Below are 25,973 nucleotides of genomic sequence, written 5' to 3' on the forward strand. Positions count from 1 at the left end.
CGGCACGGGAGGTTGTCTAAGCGTTTTACCTCTGCCCACCCCCGACTTACCGGAGCAGACTCCCGGGTGTCTTGCGGGGCCGGCGGGAGACATTTACGCAATACGCAAATGCAACTTCCGGTAACGGTACCGGAAGTTGCATACGCGTATTGCGTAGATGTCCCTCGCCGGCCCTGAAGACACCCGGGAGTCTGCTCCGGTAAGTCGAGGAGGGGGGCAGAGGAGGACAGCGGCAGCGTATCGCGGGGAGGGAGGACAGCGGCAGCGTATCGCGGGGAGGGAGGACAGCGGCAGCGTATCGCGGGGAGGGAGGGCAGCGTATCGCGGGGAGGGAGGGCAGCGGATCTCGGGGAGGGAGGGCAGCGGATCTCGGGGAGGGAGGGCAGCGGCAGCGTATCGCGGGGAGGGAGGACAGCGGCAGCGTATCTCGGGGGGGAGGACAGTGGTAGCGTATCGCGGGGAGGGAGGACAGTGGTAGCATATCTCGGGGAGGGAGGACAGTGGCAGCATATCTCGGGGGGGAGGACAGTGGCAGCATGTTTTTTTTTGGTGCTTTTTTAAAGAAAAAAAACTTTTTCTTTAAAAAAGCACCAAACTTTTAGGGTGCGGCCTATATACGGGGGCGGCCTATATCCGAGCCAATACGGTATATATATATATATATCCATCCGTTTCATACGGAGCCTGTCAATTCAGCAGCAGTCACTCTGACAGAGCATCTTGTGGAGCCGCCCCATGTTCTTGCTTTGAAAAAGGAAACTATGAAGAGGAAGAACAGATGCGTAAACTGCTGGCGCTATATAAATAAAAGATAATAATAAATATTATTAATAATATACACCCTTGGAACGCATGTATTGTAAGAAGCGCCGTGTAAACCGCAGGCGCTATATAAATAAAACATAATAATAATTATTATTATTTTCAGTGCAATTTTATTCTGGAATTGTCTCATTGTGTCAGACCAGAGTTGGGTTGATTTTTTTTAAGCTGTAGATACAAATATGCATTTTTATTATTATTATTATTAGGTAATGTAGCGCCATCATATGCTGCAGCGCTGTACATTGAACAAACATGACTTAATGAGTACTACTTCACATGATTTGTATTTACAAAGATAAAAGGTATGCGAGACCTGCTCACACGAGTTTACAGCGAGGGGTTAAATGTCAGTACAGGGGTCGAGTAGGTGTAATGGAGCTGAAACCAAAAACATGGCAACTATATTACAGCCAAAACGGTTTTGTCTCTAATGCTTAGAATGCAGAGTGACCGTCCCACGAGTGAGTTACATCTAGACTCTTATTGGTTGTGCGTTATGACGTTACAGCTAGGGGCGTGTAATGGGATGTTTGCACTCCGTGGAGGTCGCATTGGATGTTATAGTTTTTTGTGTGATGTCATAGGGGGGACGTCACAGTGGGACTCCTGGGACTGTCAGATTCTCATCGTTGGGCTGTAATTGCCCCAGGATGGCTCATCGTTGCCTTCTGCTCTCTGCGGCTGGGAGAGGCCTCGTACCGTTACTGCCCCGTAACGCAGCCCGACGGTTAGAGGCCTGCTGTCATAGGAGGGTAAGTCACCTTCTGTGGGGAGGTGTCTGCATGGATCCGGCGCACAGGAGCATTGCCAACTGGAATAGACACTTTGGCGTGATCTCTGTGTGATATATCCCGATATATCGCGATAGTGGTTGGTGGCACATGCGAGCCACCTGCCTCCTTTATAGGAGATGCCAATAACATAAAGGTTTGTCTGTCTGTCTGTCTGTCTGTCTAAGGTGCCAATAAACATACAGCCATATACAGTGGGTCATGTGATATGTATTTGTGTGTGTGTGTGTGTGTGTATGTATGTATGTGACTACGTGTGTGTGTGTGTGTGTGTGTATGTGTATGTATGTGTATAATCACTATTGCAATGTATTACGCCCAGCTCTTAAACAGGTGACCGCCGTGTCCTCGAGGAACACACATTTTACTCATCAATTCCTTTACATCTTGAAAGTTTCTCTGTTATGAAAGTCATCTTCCCTGCTTATGTCATAGGCTTGGGTTACACAAGAGACGGCCTGCAGTTCATCGTCTCTCCTCTCGCTCTCTCCTCTCTCGTGTGTCTGTCTGAGGACACGCAGGGAATATCGATTACTTTGTGTAATAACACAAACAGAAACATAGAATTTGCCGTTAGATAAGAAGCATTTGGTCCGTCTGGTCTGCCCGTTTTTCCCGATGTAAAGACTCCAGCATTTCGGTCTCGTCTTAGATTCAGGATAGCTTTATACCCGTCCCTCACTCTGTTAGCCTTTACCATCTCTGCCGGGTGTCTGTCCCATTTATCTACCACCCTTTAAGTAAAATTAGACGAACTTTACAATATGTAGTAAACAGGCTCTAAGTCTAGCACGGCGCAGAGATACCAAAGTACTCGGGTATCTGTTAGATATTATCATTATTATTATTATTTATTGTTTTATATATCACAGAAGGGCCGTGGCGGCACATACATATTCCATGGAGCTTCACATAGCAATTTCCTTATGAATTCCTCTTCCTTCCCGTCTGTAGTACCAGATCACTACAGACGTGTTCTCCTGAGCACTTTCTGTCTAAATGGAGTGAGTTAAAGCCCGATCAGTGACGGTTGTTATGGCAACAGCACTTTCGCAGCTTTGCATTAGAGTCATTTTTATTATCCATAAATCTCGATGCTTCCTGAAACAGACTTTTTCTGGATAAGTGTAGCTGGTCGATAAAACATCTCCCGATTTTATACATCGCTTCACGGGTATAATTAACAGAACTCTATATCCGACGTGAAGGTATTCTAGCCACAGATAGTAGAAGTAATGCTTGTAATTGTTTTTTAAGGGTTAAGGTGTTTCGGAATCGTGCTTTCAATGAAGTTCTTTAATGTTCTAGATCCACACCCCAGGAACCGCTGCAGACAAGAGTGTGCTGCTGGCCGACGTTCTTGCTTCTTATAGACGGCTCCTGTGTTCCCAGCCTCCCAAAGGTACGGTCGGGAAAGACAGAATCGCGTCCATGTTATATACATATCTGTATCAAAATGTAATTTACATACCTGCCAAATGTCCCTGATTGCTAGGGACAGTCCCTCTTTTGTGCCTGCATCCTTCTTTCCTCCCGATTGTCACTCTTTTCCTGGAGAGCAAAATGTTCACTGAGTGTGAGTGTATCACAAAGTACCACAGCCCTAAAAGTTACATTAACCGGCGGTGGGCTTATAAACGGATTTGGGTAAATAAAATGCCTAAATTCCTTACTCTGTTACATAACTAACTACGTAGAAGACTCTGATTGGCCAGCTCTGAATTTATGACATACAAAATGATTGCAACCCAAGTTAAAATGAAGTCATACTTTGAGCAAGCGATCAGAAAGCAAGTAGATGTTTATCTCCCTGCTTGGCATTTTTCCTCCTTTGTTGCGTTAGAACCTGAAATTAAAATGGATTTATTGGGAGTTTGTATCATTTGATTTACACGACATGCCGATCGTTGATGTAAAATATTTTTATTGTGAAACAAACAAGAAATAAGACAGAAAACCTGAGCGTCCGTAACTATTCAGCCCCCCAGAGTCAAAACTAACTACAGCTGCAAGTCTCTTGAGGTATGTCCATGGGCGTAGGAACCCCTAAAAATTGGGGGGGGATAGCATTTTTCCCCATCAGATGCCCCCTTTTTTCTCCCCATCAGATACCTCTTTCCTCACCATCCCCTACCCCACTTTCTCAATAAAAAGTACAATAATATGTAACTTGAAACACTGGTGAAAATGATGTACGTTTAATACATTAAATATATTTTAAATATTGAAAAATTGAACAATAGACAAGCATTTCCTTGGGCCCTGCTCCACTCTCCCTAGCGTGCAATCACTCCCTCCGCTACCACACCAAAAAATATTTCCCACACTGACTGCAGATCAGGGGAAGACTGTGAGAGTCAGTGCAGCCTTTCCTCCCTCTGACCCTACCGTGACTTTGAGTGGTCCCCCCCTGTAATCATCCCCAGAGTCCCTTTGTCCCCTCATTCACTAAGCCATACCTCTCTTTTACTTACTCCCTGTAGTTCAGGTATAGATCAAATAAACAACACATATAAACAGCACTTTCATGTATAGATCAACTGAATAAGACGTTACAGATCAACAGAATAACACACAAACCCAGCTTTGCAGGTATAAATAAACTGGAAATCACATGTAAACTCGTATAAATAAACCCCCCTAAATTACAGGCATAGATCACAGGTTGCACCCCCAAAGGCAGGTCATTATCCTGCTGGAAGGTGAACCTCCGTCCCAGTCTCCAAAAATGGAAGAGGTTTCCCTCAAGAATTTCCCTGTATTTAGCGCCGTCATTCCTTCAATCCTGACCAGTTTCCCAGTGCCTGCCGATGGGTTTCTGCCAAAACCCCAACTTTAGTCTCATCTGAGTAACTTCTTCCATACATTTGGGGAGTCTCCCACATGCCTTTTGGTGAACAGCAAATGTGTTTCCTTATTATTGTTTTATTTAAGCAATGCCTTTTTTTCTGGCCGCACTTCTGTAAAGCCCAGCTCTGTGTACGGCTTAAAGTGGTCCTATGGACAGAGACTCCAATCTCCGCTGCGGAGCTTTGCAGCTCCTTCAGAGTTATCTTTGGTCTCTTTGTTGTCTCTCTGATTAATGCCCTCCTTGCCTGCTCCATAAGTTTTGGTGGTCGACCCTCTCTTGGCAGATATGGTGTGTTGCCATATTCGGATATAATGGTGCTCCGTTGGAAGCTTCTGATTTTTTTATTTTTATATATATATATATATATATATATATATATATATATATATATATATATATATATATCCCAACCCGGATCTGTACTTCTCCACAATTTTGTCCCTGGCCTGTTTGGAGAGCTTCTTGGTCTTCATGGTGCCCCTTGCTCAGTGGTGTTGCAGACTCAGGGGCCTTTCAGAACAGGTGTGTGTGTATATTATATGTAGATACACTGACATCATTTGACACTTAAAGTCCACCTGTGTACAGTCTAACTAATGTGACTCCTGTAGGTAGTCCTAATATTTTGTAGAATTATTTTATTTATTTTTTTCTTCATATTACTACACTAATTTTAGTACACTATTTCGTGTATGTCCATTACATGAAATCCAAATAAAAATCCATTTTAATTTCAGGTTGTAATGCAACAAGATGGGAAAAATGCCCAGGGGGGGTAAATACTTTCACAAGACACTGTATAATTAATGACCGCCTTGTCCTAAGCCCACCGGCCTTGTCCTAATGCTGCCCGATCCAGTGAGATTCAGTAAAAGTGGAGAAATGTTCATATTTATCGAGCGCTTTGGATTCAATGCGTTGAAATGGATGCTTTTAATAGGTGCGGTAAGTTACTACACATGAACGCCATATTGCTGTATTTTTATTATTGATTATTTGGATCTGTAAAGCACACGTGCATAGTGCTGTACTATAGCATATATAGGAAATACCTTTGTTGCTGAACATTATGTGAGTTTTCACCAGCAATATTATGTTTATCATCATCACCATTAACAGTTTAAATGCTTACTGTTTCAGGTTTTGAGAAATATTTCCCCAATGGGAAGAATGGCAAGATAGGAAATGAAGACAAAGGAGCTTCCAGTGAAATGAAAGGTACTCCTTTATATGTAAATGTGCTTTTACTTTGAAAGCTTAGCATTGTGCTGGTCTTCAAATGGTTAAGAGAATCATCAATCTTTGAACAGAATCACACAATAATAAGGTTTTGTATTTGTTTTGTCTTTATGCATATATTCTGTTTAAATGTTGTTATGATGCTGATGTAATCTACACACTATGACTTCATAGAACTCTAAACTTCAATTTTCCCCATATAGATGCAAAAAGTAATGAAAACAATACAAAACTCAATGGGAATCAGCAATCCTCTGGTGGAGGAAGTGATTCAGGTGGAGGTGGCAAGAAAGGTGGGAAGGGGGGTGGAAAAAAAGAAGACTCCACTTGGTGGTCAAGACTGCAGAAGGTCTGCGTTTTTTTATTTTTTTTATTTTTTTTAAAATACTTGTAGAGCAGAAACCTGCTGAGATGAAAATCATGAAACCTTAGTTCCTGCTTACTGTTGTGCTAGCTAATAATTAAAGATGCTGTTCCACCTACCCTGCAGAAATGAACACTTTAAAACTAAATGCAGAATTAGAAACCTTGTTCCTACAATTTACTATTCAGATGAAAGCATAAGATAACAGATCTGCTAAGGGTTGGTTGCTTAGCATGCGGGGTTCATATAAATGTTTTGGAAAAGCGGAATAGCAGGTGAGAGACCATGCAACGCAACCACCTCCTAAATGTCTAACGTTCCATACATTTATGTCTAGGCTATGGCTCTTGTATTATCCAAGTAACGTTACTCCAGTAAGTTGTGTTTTTGTTTGTTTGTTTGTTTTAAATGTTTTCTTCTCTGTTTGATTGACAGGGGGAAATCCCTTGGGATGACAAAGAGTTCCGATTCTACTTCATGGCAAGCGCTGGTTTTTGGGCTGTCGTTACCTATTACATTTTCTTCCGGAACTCTGGAAGGGAAATCACGTGGAAGGATTTCGTAAATAATTACTTATCCAAAGATGTGGTGAGCGAATAATGCTAGTGTTGTGAAACACATGGATGTGTATAACCCTACGTGTGAAGCACTTCTTTTTAAGATGCACTGATTCGCAAGCGGTGAAATACATTGGAGTCCGCGCATTAAAAAAATCCAAATACTATTTTGGTGGCTAAACTGAAATGTGTTGATTTGTAATGCATTCCTTTAACCCCCTGCAACAGAAGGATTAACTCATCCTAGGGCAGTATAATTGAACATCGGTTCTTTCTTTAGCGAGGATGTTAATTGGGTGAATTCACTAAGGGTACATGGTATTTAAGTTCTTTTTTTAAGCAAGTCTTGTTCCAGCTGAGTGATGATGTCATTGAACCTGGCAGCTTAGGTTGAGTTTAGTGAACAGCTTCTTTTTTTGCATATGCTCAGTAGTATTATTCTGCGACAGATAGGGTAATGCTAGCTGAACACCGGTTTTCAGGGGAAGCCCAGCTCCCGTTGACTTCACCAAGAGTGCTGCGGTGTACGAGCCGGAAGAATGCTTACAGAGTGCTTACAGAAATGTTCTCAAAATAAAATGTATGGAAATGCCCTCCAATACGCATTAAACATTGGGACTATGTTTCCTTAACATCACTGTTTTTTGCTCGATTATAAGAAGACCCCCAACATTTGAATATTAATTTAGGAAAAAAGAGAAAAAGCCTGAATATAAGACTACCCTATAGGAAAAATGTTTTATTAGTAAATATTAATTCACATATAAACTATTTTTATATTTTACATATTTCATGCTAGGAAATAAGTGGAGGGGGGAAACACAACGAAGACTATCCATTCATATACGTTATTCAATGTCATTTAGAGGTTACACTTTTCTGCCCACCATCGTTCGCTTTGACTTCCGGTTGTAGTGTGAGAAGTGTGCTTAGAAATCTCTACATTTTTTGTTGTTGTTGAAACAGGTGGATCGCCTGGAGGTGGTCAATAAACGTTACGTGAGAGTCATCTTTACACCAGGAAAGACGCCTGTTGATGGGGTAAAGCTATATTTTTGTAAACATTTCAATGTATATCATTTTTGTTCACAACTTGATTTACTTTTGATATGATCAAGGAAGCAACACAATGGAAAGAGGGCACATGGGTGGGCATTGTAACAAGCCCGGGGAGTGCGCGGCGGTAGCAACACAATAGAAAGAGGGCACATGGGTGGGCATTGGAGCATGCCTAGGAGCACATGGCAGTAGCCTGGGGAGTGCATAGATGGTTGATTTTAATCATTAGGGAGAATAACTTAAGTTCCAGAAACCATGGCTATTTTGTTGTCATTGTCGACCAAATATTATTTATATTACAGGATATTTATTTTTTTTACTAATTTAACACCAAAATATCTTGTGAGCCACAGTGCTGTGAGGGGTATCTCTTGAAAGTGTAATTTGGCGATAGTATGTCACAGTTTTGCTGCCGTTGACATGAACTGTTCAGTTTGTGATATTTTCTACTTTTGTGTTTTTGTCTTTTTTTTTGTTCTATAGCAGTATGTCTGGTTTAATATTGGCAGTGTGGATACTTTTGAGAGGAATTTGGAAACTTTGCAACAAGAGCTTGGTATTGAAGGAGAGAACAGATTACCTGTGGTGTATGCAGCCGAAAGTGATGGGTAAGATTAGACACTACGAGCCGCCCTTAATGCGTAGTAGGGGTAATAAGCAGTAGTGAGGGGTAACAGGGGTAATAAGCAGTCTCTTATGCATTTACTGTTATTGTGTACTTTAATCGGCACATCTTGTTTTCAGCTCCTTCCTTCTAAGCATGTTGCCTACAGTCCTTATCATTGGGTTTCTCCTGTACACCCTAAGACGGGGCCCGGCCGGTGGAAGGCCCGGAAGGGGAATGGGGGGACTTTTCAGTGTTGGGGAGACAACTGCCAAAGTGCTCAAGGATGAAATTGATGTGAAGTTCAAGGACGTGGCTGGATGTGAAGAGGCAAAAATGGAAATTATGGAGTTTGTCAATTTCCTGAAAAATCCAAAGCAGTATCAAGATTTGGGTGCCAAAATTCCAAAGGTATACAAAGTGATTGAACTGTTTGAGCAAGTTTAACATTATATATATATATGCCAAGACCAAAGGCTGGTTAATGGGCCAGATGTTATCTGCCATCAAATTTTATAAATTGTTCTAATATATATACAGAAGTCTTTAACAAATGTAGAAGCCATCTTGCCAAAATGCCTTTTTACTTGCACTGAGATCATGATTTCTGTATGTGTAGTACCATTTGTTTTTAACTGTCTCTTCAATGGGCACAAGAGACTTAAAGGAATATCAATTATTTTATTTCTTTATATTGTGTTTACAAGAAATACTCAGTAGTTATTAGCCGCTTAACAGATACATACGTTACTTTTTTGTGTATGGGAATACTTTATCTTTTTATACTTTTTATTGTTCCTTTTTTTCTTTGTTTCTCAGGGTGCGATTCTTACCGGTCCTCCCGGAACTGGGAAGACACTCCTGGCAAAAGCCACAGCAGGAGAAGCTAATGTACCTTTCATCACGGTAAACGGCTCTGAGTTTTTGGAGATGTTTGTCGGTGTTGGCCCTGCCAGGGTAAGTCCTAAGGTCTACATGTGGCTGTTCGCTCATGTCATGCTAGTAGAGTAATTTTATCTCCAAGCCTCATAAAGCAAGGGGAACTGACAAATCGGAATCCCCTTTAGAAAGAAAAAGAAGGTTGTTTGTCACTGTATAGGGTTTTTTTTTTGGGGGGGGGGGTTTAGGTATGGTTGATACTTTCCTATAAAGTAAATTGAGGCACCATATTTTTGGGGAACTGTTCTTTGAAAAACTCTAAAACCTTAAACCATGTAAGCAGTCTGTATTCTTTTATAACCTTCTGCTTGTAGGTCCGTGACTTATTTGTTTTGGCCAGGAAAAACGCTCCTTGCATTCTTTTCATTGATGAGATTGATGCTGTTGGCAGGAAGAGAGGACGTGGAAATTTTGGAGGACAAAGCGAACAAGAAAACACACTCAACCAGCTTCTGGTGGAGATGGATGGTAATTCTTCAATTAATAGATTCTCTTTAGTGTTTGTATTTTTTAAGTGGCTTAGCAATTCCTGAGAGCCAATGGCACCATCCCCTGATATAACTTATGAAGTCCATAGAATGACCACATCTAACTTTTTATTGGGAATGGGTATGTAATTTGTATGCTGCATGGAAATATCATCCTTCCTGTATGTTGCATCTGATATAAGTCACTGTAGCAAGAAGAGGTGCCCTCCACCTCCTTCCACCGTCTGTAACATGCAGCATGACGGACATACATGCCAATTTCCTTCCCAGCCCTTATTTTTCTCCAGCAGACAATTTGTATTTAAGTACAGCTAAACATCTCGTTAATTTGTTCACCATTACTCAGTGATGAGTAGCCTGCGGTACAGTATGCTGAATACTGTATCCCAAATAATTGCAATGAAGGATGGTGGAGAGCATGGGAGGGCTGTCAGACTTCAACCTGAGGATATGGCCAGCCAAATGGTCCATTAATACAGAGATCCAAAGATTTCAGTAACCTCATTGTACTCCGTACACCTTCATCCTGTCCAACACATATACCTGTGTAAAACGGTATTCCTAGTAGGACGCTCATGGTTCATGTGCTCCCCTATGTTCCTCGTTCTATGTTGGGCACATGGCTATATGTGTGAAGCTGCAGCTAAGACACAGTGATGGTAAGTATAATATAAAAGGTTATACATCTATGATGACCCCTCGGAACATCTCCACTATCCAGGCATCTAAGTGTTTGCCGATATTTAATCTCCTTTCCATTTATTTGTATTACTCCTGCCTAGGGTTTAATACCGCAACTAATGTGGTTGTATTAGCCGGGACGAACAGGCCGGATATCCTGGATCCTGCTCTCATGCGTCCGGGCCGTTTTGACAGGCAGATTTATATAGGTAAGCGATGTACCCTGGAACGCTGGTCGGGAAATGTGTGCCGTAAGAAAGTAATGACAATGGTCTGGTTTGTTTCCTATTCAAGGTCCTCCCGACATAAAAGGTAGAGCATCTATATTTAAAGTTCACCTCAGGCCTTTGAGGTTAGATGCATCCATAGACAAGGAAGGTCTAGCTAGAAAGATGGCAGCATTAACCCCTGGCTTCTCAGGTATGATTTTTTTGTTATTATATATATATATATATATAATATGTGTGTGTGTGTATGTATATATATATGTGTGTGTTTAATTTGCAATTTATATATATATATAATTTTATTTTTTTCTGTCTACTTAGGTGCAGATATTGCAAATGTGTGTAATGAAGCTGCACTGATTGCTGCCAGACACCTATGTGACGCAATAAACCAAAAGCACTTTGAACAAGCCATTGAGAGGGTTATTGGAGGTAAGAAGAACATGAACCTGTCTGCAGGTGCTGGGTTTCATACAGGGTAAGGGAGCAATGAGGTGGGGTAGGTCTGGATAAAGGGCAGCCCACCCTTCATCAGTCTCCCGATTAGCCCGTGATATCTTTGTTATTGGTAGAAGCATAGAATTTAATGGCAGATCAGAAACATTTGGTCATCTAGTCTGCCCGGTTTTCCTGATGTAAAGACTTGGACATTAATCAGTCCCTGGTCTTGTTCTAGAATCAGGAGAGTCATGCATGTTTAACTCCCCTCACTGTTTTGCACTCAACCACTTCTGCTGGGCAGCCATTCCCTTTATGTTCTCAGAGATTATTGAGTTGGTCTAAAATATTAATTTAGGTGATACGTGCATTCTTGTAGGTCTGGAAAAGAAAACGCAGGTCCTCCAACCGCAAGAAAAGAAGACAGTGGCTTATCATGAAGCCGGCCACGCGGTGGCAGGGTGGTTCTTGGAACACGCAGACCCCCTTCTGAAGGTAAACATTTAGCGCTTATAGTACATAACAATAAAATAAGTATTAGAACTGGCTGCTCTGCTGGTTGAGGACGTCCATTTTTATTTATCTTTTAAACGTATTATACCTTGGTATATACATACCTGAAGAGAGTCTGGGGATATAGGGCTTACTTCTAATGCAAACCGGGATAAGTGGTGCACTCGTCACAGCAACATATTTATAATCTCCTGCAGCTAACCATTGATGTTTTTGGTCATTTTTTTTTTAAATTAAAAAATTAAATACATTTAAATTATTATTATTATAAACTTTGATTTTTATTTTCTTTTTCAGCTTATCAGTTAGTAGAAGAATAAATGTATTTTAAACTTTAGTTCTTTAGTCACTTTCCCTATTGTAATATAGATTATATGGTGGAATAAATGAATGTCTTCCTTGCCCCTGAAACTCCATAAGTTTGAGGAGAGCTTGGAAATGGGGTTTCACGTCCACATTCTAGATCAGCCCGGATTCATGCTGTAAAACCATTTCACTATGCTGCTGTTTACGTCACTGCTGGATTTGGGTCTTAAGTCATATACTTACACACCCCACCGTAATGATAACATGTAGAAGCCATACTTTATTACAAGCAGCAATTTAACCTATTACGTTGCCTTTAAATGGAGTGCTTTATTACAGATTTATGTTTGCAGCTATCCTGTTACCTACACAATTCATTTATCAATCTAGTTAATTTACCTGAAAATGTAGGCTTTTTTTCCATTTTAAAGTGTTTTCTTCTAGATTTCTATCATCCCAAGAGGAAAGGGATTAGGTTATGCTCAATACCTGCCTAGAGAGCAATACCTATATACTAAGGAGCAGCTCCTGGATCGCATGTGCATGACTCTGGGCGGACGTGTTTCAGAGCAAATATTCTTTGGAAAAATTACAACTGGCGCTCAGGATGATTTGAAGAAAGTAACCCAAAGTGCATACTCACAGGTGTGTCTTTGTACTTTATTTCTTGTTCATCACTTTCTTCAAGGTCATTACGTGTCCTATGGAAAGTCCTTTCGTCATTGTCAGGTTTTACTCCTGGAATTGGGGAGGGAGGACCAAAAACTAGTGTTGTTCTTGTTAGATGAAGTTAAATGTTTAAAGTCGGATTTGTAAGATGGACAATTCAATTATACAAACCATGTGCTGTGTTTTTAGATTGTCCAGTTTGGAATGAATGATAAAGTTGGACAAGTGTCTTTTGACCTACCTCGCCAAGGAGACATGGTGCTGGAGAAACCTTACAGTGAAGCAACGGCAAGACTAATTGATGATGAAGTTAGAATACTTATTAGTTCTGCTTACGAGAGAACACTCCAGCTTCTTAAAGAAAAGAAGGCTGAAGTTGAAAAGGTGACTGAGAAATTGTAGCTATCGTCTATGTTGTGACATGTTTTTCAGGGATGGGCTTGCCCGGGCGCAGGGGAACAATGTAGGTGGTGAATTTATGTTCAATTGTGGTCTCTGCAGATATTTTGATCGCTATATACCTCTTATTTTCGCATATCTGGACAGCGTCATTCAGTAACCAGTCTCTATCTTCTAGGTTGCCCTTCGTCTTTTAGACAAGGAAGTGCTTGATAAGAGTGACATGGTGGAGCTATTGGGTTCCAGACCCTTTGCAGAGAAGTCTACCTATGAAGAGTTTGTTGAAGGCACTGGTAGCTTAGATGAGGATACTTCGCTTCCTGAAGGTCTGAAAGACTGGAACCGAGACCGTGAAAAAGAGAAAGAGGAATCCACTGATGAACAGATTGCACGGCACATCAGTGGAGGACTGCCGTTCTAATTGCTTGGGTAGCATAGTGAACAAATGGCACCGGATTTTCGCGGGAGTCTAGAAACCTCGTAAAATAAAAGAACTCTCATTGAATCTGGAATGTAAATGATTATAAGGGTATGATGGAATAAGGTATGGTTTGTTTTTTTTACAACCCCAAGTAAACCAAAATGCAATAGCTTTTCCAACGCAAAAAAAAAGATAAAAGGTATTTCATTTATGATCTCCAAAAAAATATTTTTCACTGTGTGACATGTTAACTAAAGTTGCATTTTTTTTTTATGGAGTTTGGAACTTTTATGTAGGAATGGCCCCAAAACTGAGGTGCTTTTTGCATATATCCAAATCCACATGAACAGTTTTTTTCAAAAGAATATTTCCTAATTTGAGGACTGCTCCGTTTTAACTGCTCTCCAGGGGAGTTAAGTTTTTTTTTTTCTTTTTCCACCTTCATTTTAAGTCTCTTTCAATCCTTGTAACCCTAAAGATGCAAATAATATTGCACCGGGTTGATATTTGGCATATGTTTAATAATAATAATAATAAAAAAAAAAGTATTTCCAGGTTAGCACAGGTAAATGCAAAAGTCCAAATGATCTGCTCATCCGTGCCGGATTCCACTAAATGCGAAAGTATCTGATGAATTACTTTCCTCCAAGAGGGACTTGCCAATCGATATTGTCCTGAAATGAAAACTAGAAACAAGGACAGCTGTAGTAGTCATTTAGAAAATTCAATACTGGTCAACAAAAGACACATGAAATCAGAATATATTGTCTAAAAAGGGTTTGTGTATGAATTATTTCTATAGAATTCTCACAGCCTGAATGTATTTTTTTTTTAATAAATATTTCAAAACAAATTAAAAAAAAAACAAAAAACTTTTATTTTGTTGTGATTATCATCCTTGCAATGCTGCTGTTAATTTCCTTTACCAAATTACATCTCATGACATCTACAGTGGTGGAATATGTCAAAGAATTAGGTTTTGGGAATAAGAACATTTGCTGTGAACAAAACAATTCACAGCTTTTTACTTAAAATGTCCTAATTCTTCCCATTCAAGAAAGATTAAGAGGGATTTAATTTCAGTCTTCAATCCAAAAGACATTTCAAGGGTACAGTTATTTTCTTCCTCTTCTCTTACCAATACCTTGGCACGTGTCTGAACAGACATAAATGGATCTGGGCGGCTGCTGGTCGAGTCAAGAACTTTTAGGTAGGTTTTTTTGAATGATGGACTTCCTACAGCTGTTAGGTTTAATTGCAAACCTAGAAAAGGCTTAGATTTATTTCGGAGTATCATTTTAGCACAATTTTGATAGAAACACAAGTAGTTGTCTTGCTTTGTTAAGCTGTTTCCATCATGAAGAATTCCAGAAGCATTCAGGCTCTGTTAGGTCTAGGTGCTTATTACAAGCCAGGGGGGATTGTCTGTCCTCCAGCTGACCTTAGACATTTGTAAGCTACCCCTACCTTAAACATCATCATCATCATCGCTGTGTTTTCCTTCTGTCTCAACTCTTACTTCCCCAATTGTTCCTCATTCCATGCATGGGACATTTTCCATCCCTAATTTGGATCATTCTTCCAAGAATCCTCCGTCAATTAATTCACTCCCTACTTCCCCCTTATATCTGTAGCAGTATCAATTTCATCGTCTAATTTCCCAATCCTGCTCAGATGAGAAACCTTTTGGTAAGACTGTTAATGATTCACTTATTTCAAAAATTAGCAAATTAAGCTGTTTTGAAAACCGCATTGCTGGTTTATACATCGAACCCAGTAAGGAGTACCTGCAATCTGTGTATCTTAAACCAGCGCTGGGAAACCTATAATTCTACAGTAATGCAAACCAATAACAAGGGATATGTATTTATTAAAACTTTCAAATTTTCATCATACGTTTGGCAAAATGTAAAATACCAGGCACTAATACATTTGTCATAAGAGTAGCTACAAAACAATTCCAAATCTGTGCTGTGTTACAAAATCTGTCCTAGAAGTGCAAATTTTCTCACACATCTAGTGCTACAAAAATGTAAGTTCGTTTGCCGAAATGGCCTTCAAATTGTATAATTTAACAATATGGCTCTCAGATTTAAAACTTGTGTTTAGCACGATGTACTGTGTTGTTTTAAATCATATATTCATTGTCTTATTCATTAATTTCTTCTTCATCCTCTTCGAATGCTTCCTCCTCGTCATTTGCTGTTGCTTCTTGATATTGCTGGTATTCCGAGACTAGGTCATTCATATTGCTTTCTGCCTCTGTGAATTCCATCTCATCCATCCCTTCTCCAGTGAACCAATGCAGGAAAGCCTTTCTCCGGAACATGGCCGAGAACTGCTCTGAGATTCTCTTGAATAACTCTTGGATTGCGGTGCTGTTGCCAATGAATGTGGAGGACATTTTCAAGCCACGCGGTGGTATGTCACAAACGGCCACTTTGACATTGTTGGGAATCCATTCTACAAAGTAACTACTGTTTTTGTTCTGGACAGCCAGCATCTGTTCATCTACTTCCTTCATTGACATTGGTCCTCTGAAGACCGTTGCTACTGTAAGATATCGTCCGTGACGTGGGTCACAAGCTGCCATCATGTTCTTGGCATCAAACATCTGCTGTGTAAGTTCAGGTACAGTGAGGGCTCGATACTGCTGACTTCCACGAGCTGTCAGTGGGGCGAAGCCGGGCATGAAGAAGTGAAGGCGTGGGAACGGGACCATATTTACAGCTAACTTTCGAAGATCTGCATTAAGCTGGCCAGGAAAGCGTAGAGATGTAGTAACCCCGCTCATTGTGGCAGAAACAAGGTGGTTCAAATCTCCATAGGTGGGCGTAGTGAGCTTCAAGGTACGGAAGCAAATGTCATAGAGTGCTTCGTTATCAATGCAGTAAGTTTCATCTGTGTTTTCAACCAGCTGATGCACTGACAAGGTGGCATTGTATGGCTCAACAACTGTGTCGGAAACTTTAGGTGAAGGCATAACACTGAACGTGTTCATTATTCTGTCTGGATATTCTTCTCTTATCTTGCTTATGAGCAGTGTCCCCATTCCAGATCCTGTTCCTCCTCCAAGGGAATGGGTAAGCTGGAATCCTTGCAAACAGTCACAGTGTTCACACTCCTTCCTGACGACATCCAAAACGGAATCTACCAACTCTGCTCCTTCCGTGTAATGTCCTTTTGCCCAGTTGTTACCTGCACCAGTTTGCCCTATTTATAGAAAATAAAAAAAAATCTTTTAGGTTATGTACATTTTTAGTAAGGGCTGAACTTGATCGCTAAACAATTCTGGTGCGAGGAGACATTAAGTTCAGGTGTATGTGTCTATGCTCACACTAATAAGTTCTACATCACATCACCAACATTTTCCATCTTCTACATCAAAGCAAATCATTATTATTTTAATACATACCAAAAATGAAATTGTCTGGTCTAAAGAGCTGTCCGAATGGGCCAGACCGCACACTGTCCATGGTTCCTGGTTCCAGGTCCACAAGGACGGCCCTTGGCACATACTTCTGAGCTGTAGAAACAATAAATGTGTTTATAAAGTATAATATTATTATGTATATTATACATAATAATTATAATAGACTTTACAATAATACCATGCGCTCATATAATTAAAGTATTTGGGGCCAGTCTCTGATGACCACCAGTGATTCTAAATGGAATACTAAATAATCACAACAATACTAACAATAATCAGAATATATTTCCAAATGAAGAGATCCTGCTATAACCCCTTAATGACAATTGCCGGTCCTGGCACGGCACGGAAAAGCATGTGCTTTACGACAATTGACGTGCCAGGACCGGCACGTCTTTAAACGGGTGCAGAAAGCGATCTACTATCGCTTTCTGCACCCAAAAAGCGTTGCTGAATGCCTCGACCTCGAGGCATTAAGCAACGCCGCGATCGGCACGAAGGGGCCATCTCTGGCCCCTCCACGGGGCGTCAACATCCGCCATACTTTGTATGGCGGCGGACGCCCGTTTTAAAAGCGTTTAGGAGGCGATCGACGATCGCCTCCTAAACTTAAATGGTGTCGCTAGAATGCCTCGATCAGGAGGCATCCAGCGACACCAAACACTAACCTTTTGATGGGCTGTGACCGCTCCGGAGAGCGGTCACAGCCGCAGCTGCCGGCAATCTTCGCCATCAAGGAAGATGGCCGCCGTCCTGTAACAGGAACCACAAAGTTTAAAAGTTCGCTAGATGGTCCAGACCATCTAGAGAACTTTGGCTCCACTTGCAGGTTGAATACAGGTACTGCATTCACCATGCAAGTCAATGGAGCCCAGCTTTCTAATCACAGTGTGATTAGTAAAAATAAATTAAAAAATAAAATAAAATTAATAATAATTAGAAAAAAATAGTAAAAAAACAGTAAAATGTAAAAATCATTTCCCACTGATGTCACTATCAGGGGAACCTCCAAGTTGAAAAAAAATGTTAAAATTTTTTAAAAAAAAAATAATAATAAAAAAAATATATATATAAAAAATATATTTTTGTGAGCAAGTCCTAAAATTAGCATATTAGCTTAAAACAATTCTCGCATGGAAAGAGTTAAAATACTGGCATATTAAATGCCTGTGGGGTGTCTACTTTTAAAAAATGTATGATTTGATGGGGTAAATTGAATGGGCCAGGTTCAACAACGTCCCAATTAACACGGGGGGGAAGGATGGCCACACATCTAATTTCCAATTTAAAAAAATGCACACGTACCAAATGTGGCCTTTTAGTTCCCCCCAAAAATGACACACCCATGCATGTGGGGTATCACTGCACTCAGGAGATGTTGCTGAACACATATTGGGGTATCGTGTGACAGCGGCATATACCAGGAGCTGTAAATTCATACATAAAGTAGGTGTGTGTGGGAAAAATACACACACAAAAATATTACTGCAAACTTTGAAAAAATGCTGGTGGTAAAATGTGTGCATGCAAAGAGTTAAAATACCAGCATTTAAAATACCCTGTGGTGTCTAGTTTTGAAAAATATATGGTTTTGTTGGGCACACTGAAATGGCCTGGCTCAAAGATGTACCAAATAGGGCATGGGCAGTGGATCCCAAATGCCAAAGTTCAACATTGAAAAAAGCGCATGCCCCAAATGTGGCCCTTTTGCCCCAAAACAGCCAGGCAAAATCATTCATGTGAGGTATCGCTGTACTCAGGAGATGTTGCTGAACACATATTGGGGTGTTTTGTGATAGTGACATATACGAGAACATTTTAATTCATACCTGAATTAAAATGTGTGTGGAAAACCAAATGCAAAAAAATGACTACCACAAAGTTTGACAAAGACTGGTGGTAGATATGGTGCATGGAAAGAGTTAAAATACTAGCATTTGAAATACCCTGGGGTGTCTAGTTTTCAAAAATATATGGGTTTATTGGGCATACTGAAATGGCCCGGCTCAAAGATGTACCAAATAGGGCATGGGCAGTGGATCCCCAAATGCAAAAGTTCAACATTGAAAAATGCGCATGCCCCAAATGTGGCCCTTTTGCCCCCAAACAGCCAGGCAAAATCATTCATGTGGGGTATCGCTGCGCTCAGGAGATGTTGCTGAACACATATTGGGGTGTTTTGTGATAGTGACATAAACGAGAACATTTTAATTCATACCTGAAGTAAAATGTGTATGACAAAACAAATGCAAAAAAATGACTACCATAAAGTTTGACAAAGACTGGTGGTAGATATGGTGCATGGAAAGAGTTAAAATACTAGCATTTGGAATACCCTGGGCTGTCTAGTTTTCAAAAATATATGACTTGATGGGGTAAATTGCATTGGCCGGGTTCAAAGATACCCGAAATGGCACAAGGGGGGAAGAATTACCAGATTTGGAAAAAATGGCTTTGAAATAGCAAAACGCTACCTGTACTTATTGCCCCATAATGGGTAGAAAAAAGCAAAAAAACATAAAAACATTGGGTATTTCTAAACTCAGGACAAATAGTAGAATCTATTTAGCAGGTTTTTTCATTACCTTTTATAGATGAGTAAAAGATTTTTCAACTAAAAGTTAGAAACAGTCATTTTTTTCTAAATTTTTCACCATATTTTATAATTTTTTTAATAGTAAATAATATGATACAATCAAAACAATGTCATCTAAAGAAAGCCCTTCTTGTCCTGAAAAAAACAATATCTAATGTGTGTGGGTTCAGTAAACGGGAAAGAAGAAAATTACAGCTAAACACAAGCAGCGCAGAAATGTTAAAAAGGCCATTGTCACAAAGGGTACAAAAAGTAAAATCAGCCTTTGTCTCGAAGGGGTTAAAAAGAAACACACAGAACCCCAATAACGTTACCCAAGTATAGCGATAAGGAAGGAGAACATCTTAAATAAGGTTACTTCAAAATAATTTAAGGCTACTGAAGATAAACCTTACAGGCAATTTTTTATTTTTTTTTTATTTTTATTTTTTTTATGTATTTGTGAATTGTGATGCCCTATGTTATGTTAGTGTATGCACACATGAAAGGGTTAATCAGCATTAGCAAAGTCAGTCGAGCTATCGGTCATAAACAGACAGGTGTTTCCTGGAATCACAGATGGAAGCAACCGTGATGATCACGCTGTGTGGGTCGTCTTTGAACTGTGTTTACAGAAATTCCACGACCCACTTTTATCCCAGCCTGGAAATCCTGAAGCGCGACTATCGGCTTTTGTCCTGATTTCTTCTACCCAGGCGGAGGTAGGACACGGATGGAGAATGCATCATCACTTATTTGGGGGTAGCTACAGTTCTCTGTTCTGTCATTGGGCAGCGATTCCTAATCGCATACTCAACACATGAAGTGGATCCCTTCTGATCAAGGGCTTGACTTTGTATCTCTTTATATACCCACCCCCCAAGTTATTTCTTTAGAATAAAACAAATGATACGTTTCATATTTTCAGTAGCCTATAGAATCCTTTGGACTTGCATTCTGATTTTATCTACAATGCAAACTTCAGAATATATATGCCTCGGCTGACCTATCTAGGTCTCTGGCATGGAACCAAAGGTGGTTGCTTGCTGCTTTTTTGTATTTGAAAAACACAATTATGAATCTGTTCTATTTCACGGCTTGTTTGAAAAGGCTCTCCGCTGGACAGCAATGTGTTCCAGAATATAATTACTTTCCAGAACACAGCCGAGTCTCTTGGCAATCTATACGTAAATAACACAACAAGCAAAAACAGATTTAACACTGCCATAACTCAGCAGATCAGTCACCATCCAAGACGACCATTTTTTGTGCCCTTGTTATAATATGATATTTGACATCACTTCCTGCATAAAGCATCTTTTGTCTCTTTTATATTGTGACTTATTAGCTGTAGAGCTGGCGTGAGCCGAGCCTTGCGCAGAAACCATAACAGTTCCATTTTTAGATGTGAAAACCTACATTTCAGACATACCAGCAGCCCTGCCTTTCCATGTAAACAGCAGCGTTTTACTAGCAGAATGTTAACGTATACAAAACACACACATCATTTACCATTAAAGCTCCTAATGGAATATTGTAAAAACTTTGCCGTCTTCTTGGACAACTTGCCACATTCAACCTACAACTGATCCGAATTTATATACATAATTGTATTTCTAGAAGAGTAGGGGGACTAGTCTCGTTAATTGATGACGTTAATAGATACCTAGTGTGCTTGGGACGCTCCACCCATCACATGTACTTTAATGCATAAGAATGTCTCCTTTGCGGAGGAATTCAGCAGAATCCCCACTGTCCATTTCTCTTTTTCTCCGTCCCCCAGTTACTTGGGTTGCAGGAGATGCGCTTGTTTAGACACATTTTGTGCCGCTTGCACATGCAGTATACTCAGGGCCGCCAGCTGCGGACCCTCCTCGCACGCGTGCACCAAGTGTTCCCCTTGATTTCCATGAGAGTGCATTCCTGCCACTTTAGAGCTCTATAATTCTCCTTCCTGAGCTTTATAGAAGTCGGCGAGTCAGAGGTTGTGTGAGTTGTTGGCCGCTGTATTATTAATGATTGTATAATCCGAGTCTGGCTGAACTGTAAACGACTCGGTGTAACTTCTAACATTCCACTGGAAGCAGTTAGTGTTCACGATGAGAAATGCTGTGCAGTGTCAAAGCCCCCATGGTGCCAGCGCCTACCACTCATCAATGCGATGGAACGCACTGGTGGGAGTATAGCACGGTCCCTGGAGTACAGGCCTCCAGCCATTTTGTAGACCCCTTGAAGCTAGCACTACTGACATCTGATGTCCGTGACTATCATTATCTTTACTACCACACATGTGCAAGGCGCTTTTGTTACCGCATCTCTTGCCGAGTTCTGTGGAAAACCATAATATAACCACACATGAGAACTAATTTCATATCTGCACAGTCGCATGGGGAGCGTACATGCAAAGGGGTCCTTCAGCACAGCCTACTGCTTCTCGATAGGACCCTCATTTTAAAGGTGCTGTTCCACCTACTATGCTGAATATATCACTTTTGCACCTAAGTTCAGGCTTAGAAACAAGTCCTGCTGCATGGCCAAAACATGCCCAGAAAAAAATATTTAATCATGCAATTCTTTTGTTGCAAGGAGAACGTAATTGTCATGTGACATGAAAACAGGCACTGACAAGATGTTGCCATGGAAACTGAAACACTCATGTATTGTATGTGATTAAGGTTTATTTGCGTAACATGCTTGAGTGGAATTAAAGTTTGGTCTAAGTGGAACAGCATGCTTAAATTTCACAATTTCTATCGACTTGCTGCAGGGGCTTTGCTTTATGGGGCAAATTTCCATGGGATTGGCTATACTAGGGCCTACAAAGCACCGTATACCAGCTTTACCTCCAGAGATCCGTCAATGAAATGAATGGCTGTCAGCTGTGTGTGGGCATAAGGCGGCAGAGAAGGGCAACTGACTCAAGACTGTTCTGTTTTAAAGAATATGGGCCACTGCGAGAAGCCTTGTGGTCTGTTGTATTTCACAAATATTAGGATTCCTACAAAAATTACGACTTTTAGAAATAAGAAAATAAAGAAGAACGGGGTGAAGGGGCTGCACCAATGTAGAAAAACTAAAAATGTGTGCAAATGTTTTGATCGTTTTGCCTCATGCAATCTATAAAGGAGCCACTGACAGGAAGTGTTCTGGGATTCACAGATGGTGAGCAGTCTAGAACAGTGGATGTCATAGGGTTTTGACAACGATCATTGCCTTTATAGACCTGTTAGCCTCACATGCATACATGCATACACACGCTTACCCCAACACCTAAATACATGAACACATAAATACAATTTATTTGGCTACATTGGCAGCTAGTGACCAGTGAGATGTCTCTAACAATACATGGTAACAGTATGCTCTAATTTGTTTAGGTCTTGTCATTTTGTTCTCCAAAAAAAAAAATCCCTACAATGCACCCCATCCCCAACTTGCCCAGCCCCTATCATGACTTGTCCTCATCTGCGGCTGTACTCACAGGATGATTCATTGTAGTACACGTTAATCCTCTCAAGCTGTAGGGCTGAATCACCCACGTAGCTTCCTGCTGGATCTATGCCATGCTCATCACTGATCACTTCCCAAAACTTGGAAGAGACAACAATAAAAAAGAGAAACAGAGAGAGAGAGGAAATGTATTTAGTACACAATTTGAGGAAGCAACTTGCTAAGCACAGTGTAACATGGCCTGTCACAGTGATATATTGGGTTATGGTTTGAAAGGCACACGTTTGGACCAACGGGAAGAACATTCCATTGAATTTTATGGGAATTTTGAAATTTCACAATATGCCCTAAGATTACCTGGGGAATTGAGATATAAAAAACTCTAAGATGTGGAGCTAGCATCTAGCTAAAACCATGTAAACAGTATGTAAAGGATATTGCTATTGACCTATAACATTCAGTACCGCTGAGTCTCTTATAGGCCTAATCAGAGTTAATCACGTCTTTTAGCAATCTACTTGTTTTTATGTATGAAAAACAAAAAAATACAGCAATCTTCATCCTACCAACATAATCAGATAAAATGCAGATTTGGGCTTTTTAAATCAAATTTTGACATCCGCCATTACAGTACATATAACGGCAGAAAACATGTTGGTGCAAGAGACACAATACAATAAAATGGGCTTCATCAAGTGAAACAGTGGGATATTTCCATGGCATCCCTGCAGGCAGCCACCCAAGTGGTCCCATGCGCATGAACTTGTGAATATACCATCATTTATGCAGTTTCTCAATTATCAGCCTGGCCCTTTTAGGGTCAGGTGCAAAAACTGAGGGCTGTCTGCAGAATTGGCACATTGGGCAAATATTGACCCAAATAATATTGGTTTATTGGCATTATTTGATGTAATTTTATTACGTGGTCATATTGCAAAAATGAAAAATACCATTGCTAGGCACTTTGCTTCCTTCACCATACAGGAAGATCTGAACAGCCATGGTCCACCAGGGCAAGAACGAATGTCCTTTTGGACATTGGAATTTACTGACGGTTGGAAGGTCCCTCAGTCATCCTACTTCTCGTTATTATTTATGCTAAGAAGAAACAAGAGTTCTGTTTCAGCTCAGAAATATTCCAAACTGTTATTACTGTAAACACATTCCTAGCCAGCAGGACTAAGGCGGTCTTCTTGAATTGTATCCATTGATTCCAACATCGAGTATGTTCTCCAGGTAATATTACCATCAATGTCCCACAAGGGGTTTTACAAAAAAAATGTTAGGAATTTTGAAAACGTATTGCATCGTAATAAAATGTGCCCTTTATTTTTAGCAATTAACCCTGATGGGTCATTCATTAGGAGAACATGATATTTTGATCTTAACAAATGTTGTGGCTGTCCCATGCCAGTCAGTAGGAGGTGGGCGAAGAGCAGCTGGTAGCGTTCCTAGCATAGCAGAGCTAACCTAGGGCACTCCCTGCTCCACATGCTTCTGGACAAGGGCATATATTGGGAAGGGGGTCAGGATTCCTAAAGGATGAGAGGCATTCATCTGCTAATGCTCACTGCCCACACGCTTCCTAGAATTTGAAGAATGATGTGAATAAAGTCCTTGGTGAAATAACTTTAACCAGAAACATAAAGCTTTAAAGTTTCATATGAATAGAGGCTGGGGAGTCACATACAGTAACTATTTAAATATGATGTACTAGGGACAATTATTTTACATAAAATGTCATATATATATATATATACGGTATATATATATATATATATATATATATATATATATATATGTGTGTGTGTATAATGTCATATATATATATATATATATATATATATATTAATAGAGCATACATGGCCTTAAAATAACACATTACATCTGTCTTTTGATAATTTGGTTGAACAAATTATTTGATTTTCTACTTGAGAATGATGTGGACCTTAAAAATGTAGCGGATAATGTTCCTCTTTTGTTTTTGGTTTTTGTCTGTTAATCTTTTGTTATTTTAATGGATGACCTATATGCTACAAAAAAAAAATGATGTGCATGGTTTTGATGTGAAGGGGTTAACTTGGGCCAGTCAGTGACAAATGGTCAGTCCTCCGCAGGCAGAAGCCAGTGCTAGAACTGAGCTGCAAGGAGGGGTCTTCAAGGCTACTCCTCAGCCCTTCCTTGTAAGGACACAGCTCACAGCCCCACATCACTATCACCCTCTATCACCAGGAAGAGGAAACACGCTTTTCCCCTTTTTTGAAGAAAAAAAATATTTAATGAAACAATAAACTTGTGAACACACCCAACCATGAAGCTCTGGGGAGAAGTTCTAGAGGTTCTGAGTCTTTTTGGGACCTGTTGCTCAGCCAGAGCATATTTTCAGTTTTTATCATTTGCTCCTATCATTAAAAACGAATGTAGCAGCTGACATTAACCCTTTTAGTACTCGTCACTTCAAGTATTAAGTGCTCCTTGGAAGTTAAGAAGTTTAGTAACAGTGAAAAGGAATCATACAGTTTGTAGAGATCACATACTGTGGACTAGGAGCTCTTCTCGCCTTCCCCTGTGTTCTAGATTGCACAAGGCAATGTAACAAAGCGCAAGATATTTAATGGAAACGCTATTAATAGGCATAGTGCTTACCTTGGTCCCGATCTGGTTGCCACACTGGCCAGCTTGGATATGGACAATCTCCCTCATGATATCTGTGAGCCCTTACTGATGTGGAGGAGAAGACAGAGAGAGAAGCTTTTGGTGAGTGAAGATCCTCCCTGCTGATGAATAACTCCAGGACTTCAACATCCACCCAGCACCCAGCCTGTGGACTGCCTCCACTGGGCTGGATCTCACAGTCAGTGGGACATGACACGAGTGGGTGGAGATACCAAACCTAAAAAAGATGATCATTACAGAAAATATTAGCATGTGCATGAAGATATGGAAGAACATGTGTGCTGGAACCAGCCTGATTTGCAAGCAATTGATATAAACAATGATCAGAGTAGGAGATTTAAAGATACTTTTTCCAATCTCTGAAGATTTCAGTAACTATGAGATAGGTGACCGGGGTCAGCACCTTAAAAAAGAGTTAAAACCTAACTCAGATCATATTTCTAAGATTAAAATCTCCTTGCATATATT

General features: G+C 40.4%; 2 protein-coding genes across 3 annotated transcripts; one reads left to right on the top strand and one right to left on the bottom strand.

The window, feature by feature from the left end:
- The first annotated feature begins 1,339 nt into the window (after positions 1 to 1,339).
- AFG3L2 (AFG3 like matrix AAA peptidase subunit 2) lies at positions 1,340 to 14,202 on the top strand. Of its 2 annotated transcripts, none has more exons than XM_053466184.1 (17): positions 1,340 to 1,577; positions 2,925 to 3,018; positions 5,608 to 5,685; positions 5,910 to 6,055; positions 6,506 to 6,658; positions 7,594 to 7,668; positions 8,170 to 8,294; positions 8,431 to 8,701; positions 9,110 to 9,247; positions 9,544 to 9,697; positions 10,500 to 10,607; positions 10,693 to 10,818; positions 10,947 to 11,057; positions 11,443 to 11,558; positions 12,327 to 12,527; positions 12,741 to 12,935; positions 13,129 to 14,202. In XM_053466184.1, the coding sequence occupies exons 1-17, from the start codon at positions 1,476 to 1,478 to the stop codon at positions 13,369 to 13,371; spliced, it is 2,436 nt and encodes an 811-aa protein (XP_053322159.1). In that variant the 5' UTR covers positions 1,340 to 1,475; the 3' UTR covers positions 13,372 to 14,202. The 2 variants fall into 2 exon arrangements, with proteins under 2 accessions (XP_053322159.1, XP_053322160.1); XM_053466185.1 differs by having other exon boundaries at positions 8,173 to 8,294.
- Positions 14,203 to 15,221: 1,019 nt separating this feature from the next.
- TUBB6 (tubulin beta 6 class V) lies at positions 15,222 to 25,609 on the bottom strand. Its single transcript, XM_053466196.1, has 4 exons — positions 25,476 to 25,609; positions 22,861 to 22,969; positions 16,787 to 16,897; positions 15,222 to 16,584 (listed from the first exon to the last, which is right to left on the bottom strand). Exons 1-4 carry the CDS (start codon positions 25,530 to 25,532, stop codon positions 15,521 to 15,523), a joined length of 1,341 nt encoding a protein of 446 aa, XP_053322171.1. The 5' UTR covers positions 25,533 to 25,609; the 3' UTR covers positions 15,222 to 15,520.
- Between the last annotated feature and the right edge of the window lie 364 nt (positions 25,610 to 25,973).

Source organism: Spea bombifrons, chromosome 5 (assembly GCF_027358695.1).
Source record: "Spea bombifrons isolate aSpeBom1 chromosome 5, aSpeBom1.2.pri, whole genome shotgun sequence".
In the NCBI taxonomy this organism is placed as follows: domain Eukaryota; kingdom Metazoa; phylum Chordata; class Amphibia; order Anura; family Pelobatidae; genus Spea; species Spea bombifrons.

Coding starts and splice junctions, on each gene's coding strand:
- AFG3L2 (XM_053466184.1), top strand. CDS start 1,476: ATGGCTCATCGTTGCCTTCTGCTCTCTGCGGCTGGGAGAGGCCTCGTA. Junction 6,659..7,593: donor ATTACTTATCCAAAGATGTG/GTGAGCGAATAA, acceptor TTGTTGAAACAG/GTGGATCGCCTGGAGGTGGT. Junction 12,528..12,740: donor CCCAAAGTGCATACTCACAG/GTGTGTCTTTGT, acceptor CTGTGTTTTTAG/ATTGTCCAGTTTGGAATGAA.
- TUBB6 (XM_053466196.1), bottom strand. CDS start 25,532: ATGAGGGAGATTGTCCATATCCAAGCTGGCCAGTGTGGCAACCAGATC. Junction 16,898..22,860: donor GTACTACAATGAATCATCCT/GTGAGTACAGCC, acceptor TTGTTTCTACAG/CTCAGAAGTATGTGCCAAGG. Junction 16,585..16,786: donor ACCAGACAATTTCATTTTTG/GTATGTATTAAA, acceptor TTCTATAAATAG/GGCAAACTGGTGCAGGTAAC.